Source organism: Enhydra lutris, unplaced genomic scaffold, assembly GCF_002288905.1.
Source record: "Enhydra lutris kenyoni isolate GAN:26980312 unplaced genomic scaffold, ASM228890v2 scaffoldscaffold26, whole genome shotgun sequence".
NCBI classification, from domain to species: domain Eukaryota; kingdom Metazoa; phylum Chordata; class Mammalia; order Carnivora; family Mustelidae; genus Enhydra; species Enhydra lutris.
In genome coordinates, this window is record NW_019154110.1 from 7,140,647 (window position 1) to 7,146,187 (window position 5,541).

General features: G+C 61.7%; 1 protein-coding gene across 1 annotated transcript; it reads left to right on the top strand.

Moving 5' to 3' along the window:
• Window positions 1-323: 323 nt before the first annotated feature.
• LOC111151672 (cyclin dependent kinase 5 regulatory subunit 1) lies at window positions 324-5,060 on the top strand. The gene is made up of 2 exons (XM_022509805.1): window positions 324-785; window positions 1,142-5,060. Exon 2 carries the CDS (start codon window positions 1,284-1,286, stop codon window positions 2,205-2,207), a length of 924 nt encoding a protein of 307 aa, XP_022365513.1. The 5' UTR covers window positions 324-785; window positions 1,142-1,283; the 3' UTR covers window positions 2,208-5,060.
• Window positions 5,061-5,541: the final 481 nt, after the last annotated feature.

A 5,541-nucleotide genomic window follows, 5' to 3' on the forward strand; every position in this document is an offset into this window, starting at 1 on the left:
CCGGCCGCCCTCCGTGGATGGCTTCTGCCGCGGCAGCCTCAGCCCGAGCGGGCCGCGCGTCGACAGGGCGGGGACGCGGCGAAGAGCGCCCCCGCGGTCCGCTGCTGCGGGCGCCGCGGCGGGAACAAAGGCAGCACGTGTCTGGGCGGGGCGGCGGGCGGGATCGGCCCTCGGCCCCGCCCCCGGCGCACCTCCTCCCGTCCCCCGCCCGGCCCGAGCTCTGCTGCGCGGGGCGCCGGGGACTCTCACGCGGCCGGGCGGCTGCTGGCGCGGCGGCGCAGAGCGGGCGGCGAGCGGTGCGGGAGGGGCGGCCCCGAGAGGCGGGGCGGCGCCGGTGCCGCGAGTACCCGCCGCCACCGCCCGAGTCCGGGTCCCAGATGGGGTGCGGCGAGTAGAGGCGCTCGGGCTCGCGGCCACATCCCTGCCCGCACCGCGCGCGGGGGCTGGCGCTGAGGACCGCGGCGGCCCGGTTCCCAGGCCGGAGCAGGCCAGCCCGGGCCTGCGCGTGGGCCGCGTGCGCGCGCGCGCGTCCCCGACAGGGAGGCCTCTGAGGTGCGCGCCGGGGCGGGAGCGGGAACGGGAGCGCGGCGGCGGCGAAGGCGGCCGGCGGGGGGCGGGGCCGCGGCTCCTGCAGAACCTTGGACAGAAGCTCCGGAGCCGCCGCCGCCGCCGCCGCCGAGCGCGAGCCCCGCCGAGCCCTGCCGAGCGCCGGGACCGCGGGCCCGAGCCGCGGCGCGCATTGCGGAGGGAGGGCGCGGAGCGCAGGAGTCGCCGCCGCCTGCCGGGTAAGCCTGCGCCTCGGAGCCGCCAGCTGCCGCCTCGGAGCCGCGGCCGGGGTAGGGGCCGCGCGCGGTGTCGAGGCAGGGGTCTCCCCCACCTCTCCCCCCGGCCACCTCCGGCGGCGCCCTGGCCCCTTCCGCGGCTGTTCGGACCGCAGCGGCCGCGGCAGGCGGGCGGGGGGTGCCGCAGTGGAGGCGGCCGGGCTGCGGCGCGGGGGCGCGGGGCCGGGGCCAAGTCCGCGGGGGCCGGGGCCAAGTCCGCGGGGGCCGCGGCCAAGTCCGCGGGGGCCGCGTTGGGCCGGGTGGGGGAGCGCGGCGCCGAGCCCCGCCTGGTGCTGAGAACCATCTTGTTTTCCACGCAGATCCGAAGGGGCAGCAAGCGCCCCCGGGAGCGCCCCCGCCTCCTGCCCGGGGCCGCCGCGGGCTCGCTGAGCTGTTCTCTCCCTCGGTCCGGCAGGCTGGGCGCGCAGGGGCGCCGGCCCCCGCCCGGCGCGCAGCGGCACCATGGGCACGGTGCTGTCCCTGTCCCCCAGCTACCGGAAGGCCACGTTGTTTGAGGATGGCGCGGCCACGGTGGGCCACTACACGGCCGTGCAGAACAGCAAGAACGCCAAGGACAAGAACCTGAAGCGGCACTCCATTATCTCTGTGCTGCCGTGGAAGAGGATCGTGGCCGTGTCGGCCAAGAAGAAGAACTCCAAGAAGGTGCAGCCGAACAGCAGCTACCAGAACAACATCACGCACCTCAACAATGAGAATCTGAAGAAGTCGCTGTCGTGCGCCAACCTGTCCACGTTCGCCCAGCCCCCACCGGCCCAGCCGCCCGCACCCGCTGCCGGCCAGCTCTCGGGCTCCCAGAGCGGGGTCTCCTCCTCCGTCAAGAAGGCCCCGCACCCTGCCCTCACCTCCACAGGGACGCCCAAACGTGTCATCGTCCAGGCGTCCACGAGCGAGCTGCTGCGCTGCCTGGGCGAGTTTCTGTGCCGCCGGTGCTACCGCCTAAAGCACCTGTCCCCCACGGACCCTGTGCTCTGGCTGCGCAGCGTGGACCGCTCGCTGCTCCTGCAGGGCTGGCAGGACCAGGGCTTCATCACGCCCGCCAACGTGGTCTTCCTCTACATGCTGTGCAGGGATGTCATCTCCTCCGAGGTGGGCTCGGACCACGAGCTCCAGGCCATCCTGCTGACCTGCCTGTACCTCTCCTACTCCTACATGGGCAACGAGATCTCCTACCCGCTCAAGCCCTTCCTGGTGGAGAGCTGCAAGGAGGCCTTTTGGGACCGCTGCCTCTCCGTCATCAACCTCATGAGCTCCAAGATGCTGCAGATCAACGCTGACCCGCACTACTTCACGCAGGTGTTCTCCGACTTGAAGAACGAGAGTGGTCAGGAGGACAAGAAGCGGCTCCTCCTTGGGCTTGATCGGTGAGCCCCGTGGCCCGCATCATGGCTCAAGGATTCCATTCATTTTTACAAAATTTATTATTAAGCAAATCAGATTTTGTGTACAGTATGTGTCTAGCAAAGCCACCGAGGGCCTCTCCCTTTCCATCGTCTCTCCTTGGGGTTTTCTTCAGCCCTGCCTAGAACTCTGGGCTCTTTTGAACTCCCGAACCTTGTGCAAAACCCAGAAGATGTATTCAGAGCCACCCGGGCTGCTGACCTCTCAACTCTGGGGAATTCAAAGGACTGAGCTGCCTCTGCGGCCTGTGTTCTTGCCGGACTGGGGCAGGTGAGGCTGCCCGCTGCTGCTCCTGGCACGGGAGCCGGAGAGGGGCCTCTGGCCAGTTGGCCTAGGGAGCAGTTGGCGTTCCCGGTTGGAGGTCTTTTCCTTGCTCTTGCTTTGGGTCATCCATTCTCCCAGAGGCCTGTGGAGCTGACCATCCCAACCGAGCCCCGAGTAGGGTTGGGAGGCAAGGAGCCCACCCCCCGGGGACAACTCTTCAGTCGAGGAGAAGCTTGGCCTGGTACAAAGATTGGGGCCTGTCGTTTGACCATGCACCACGCTGGTTTGCTTTTTTCTTTTTTAGAGAGGAGGGCTTTCCTTTAGTGAAGACATGGACCTTACCCCCTAGTCCCTTTAGCCCCTGCTCCCAGCTGTGTTGGCAGTGTTGGGTTAATGAGCTGGTTTGATTCATTAAGGTCTTCGATTTTGGGTCCCAGCTACAGGGGTGGGGTGCAGCTAGGGACAACTCCTTTCCTGGGTGAGTCTTTTCATTTGACTAATGCAGCTTACTCACCCTGTGGTGATGGCCAGGACAGCTGCAGGTGCCCATTACCAACAGCCTGCCTTCTGGGCGGGTGGGGTTGTCATGCCTGAGACCAGCCAGCGCCCACCTAAGGGCTAAGGCTTCTTGCTGGTGCATGACATTCATTCCGCAGAGTTGGGGTTGGGGGGGGTGATGTCAGGGATCAGGGCGATGTGGTCATGACGTACCCCTTGTCCCTACCCTTGTTCATTTCAAGCTGTTTCCAAACAGTTCAGTTTCTTCTGAAGACGAAGCCTTGCCCCGCAAGGCCCCATGAGACCACTGGATCTTGGGAGACAATTCCAAGACGGGCGTAGCGCTCCTGATCGCTTTGGAAGCCTGCTGAACCTGTACCTGATCATTTGCAGCTGCTGGTTTGGGTTTCCACCTTACCCTAGTGGCTGTGAAAACACACCAGGTGTACTTAATCAATTTCCTTTCTAACTCTCCCAGATTGATGGCTTGGGACTTGGGAGAGGATTGGGAGAAGGAAGCGAACCTTCCTCCGTGGCCCATCACTCCAGCTTTGGGGAACAAAGACCAATGTGAAGGCGCTCTGGGGAGTCCTTGCTTCCAGTCTCCATGCACCCCACCCCCTCCCGGGGAGTGCTGGGATAAGGGGCTGGGGGCAGGCAGAGGGGCCTTTGCCCTAGTAAGATTAGGTTCCAGGTGGATGCTGGTTTTAGCTCGAGCACTACTGAAATTCATCCGAACAAGAGAAAGCTGTGAAACCCAGAGGTCCCAGTTTAAAAGAGGCCTGGAGGCGAGCTGCCGGCCCTGGGTGTTCCCTGGATGAGAGGGGGAGGGCCCACCCGGGCTGGGATCGAGTTTGCCCCAGCTAGCCTCGGGCCCACGCTGAGCCTGAGCCTTTCCCGGGACTGCCAGATAATCCCGTGTGGAGCTGGAAGGAACCTGCTGGAAGGATCCTGCGGCTGCTGGCACGGACTTCTCAACGCTTATTCTCCTCTCCGTCGGAGTTGTCACACAGCCTGTCTGTGCAGATCCCGCCACCACGTGTGACCCGAGGTAGGAGGCCCGTGGGGGCAGCAGGCCCTGGCGGCCCGGAAGAGGGAGGTTCGGGAGCCCAGTCTCCAGAGGAGGGGCGCGCGTCTGTAGTCACTCTTTTCTCCGCGGCGGCCGAACTTGGCCTGAGACTGTGTGCATCGGTTGCGTCCCCAGGATTCCGGTTTTGTGTGTTTCCTTCTCTTTCTCCGTATTTATTTTTTTATTTCTCGGAGGAGGTGCAAATTTCAGGAGTGGCTGGTGGACCAAGGCAGCCAGTCTCTGGCTGCTCCCCCCACCCCGTCCCGTGTGAAGCCTGCGCCGTCCTCCTCCGCGCCCTCGTGCTGGGCAGTCCTGGGGTGCAGGGGCCGCTGGACTCTGTGCAGGCAGTGAACCCATTTGACATGCTGCTATGAAGACTACTTTTAGAACAACAATTAAAAAAAAACTAACCTACGGAAAAGAAACAAACCCTTTATTCTTTCATTGTTGCTTTGACAGTGATCTCGTGCATGCGAACCAGGAGCATTTTGTGTCTTAAGAAAAATAATCTTAGAACAGATGGCCGTGAACATTACACCCGTGCGCAGTCACAGGAATAATAGTTCAGGATTTGGTTTTTCTCTTTTTCTTGTAAACCTGAAGGGTTGCTATCTTCTTTCCATGCAGTTCTTAGAATTTAGTTTTGTTCCAGCAGTTGTTAAACTTGCAATGAGAAGAAAATGTGCCATTTTTCCCCCCACTCAGAATTATTCATCGCTGTATATTTGAAACTGCTAATTACACGTGCGGTGTATGTTGGTTCTTAGTGCAATTTGTTCTGTAGTTATTCTTTGACTAAACCGTGGGTATTGTTAATATTAATTTATATTTGTCTCATTTTGTATGTATGTGTAGTGTGTTTGTAAGTGTGTGTGGTTTATAATCTGACAAGGTCATGAAGCTCAGTTTGGCTGTAATTTAATTCCCTCTCCCTTATTTTTATTTATTTTTGTACTGTGCTGATTAAATAAAATGCACTGACCATCCATTCCGTAGGCCTCTTGTCATTCACGAACAGGCTGGGGGCCCCTTTTATAAATGATTCCTGCGCTCTGAACGAAATTGGATTTGTATCGTGGGGAGGGGCTGGGTGGTGGGGGGAGGGCAGGGCTCAGGGAGAGGGCTTAACTGGTGTGTTCAAGTTAAGGTGATTAAGAGAGAAGTGCAGGTTAAGTCAACTACGGCTTAGCTGGGCCAAGGGCGGGTGGCAGGTGTTGCTCCCCCGAGGTACCCTGGGCTTGGCTTGGCAGAACTGGGTGACTGGGACCTGTGGCCAGGGGGCGAGGATTAGGCCCAGGCTTGGCCCCGTGAGGGCTGGTGTCATGACTCCCGCAGGGGAACCAGGTCTCGGCTCCCTTTGGGGAGCTTGGCTCTGAGGCTGTTGCCCAACGTATCCCTGGCCTGGCTCTGCTCAGCACCCATGGCCCAGAGGCTTCCTCTCTGGCCGGTGGCTGCAGAGTTGTGTCCACG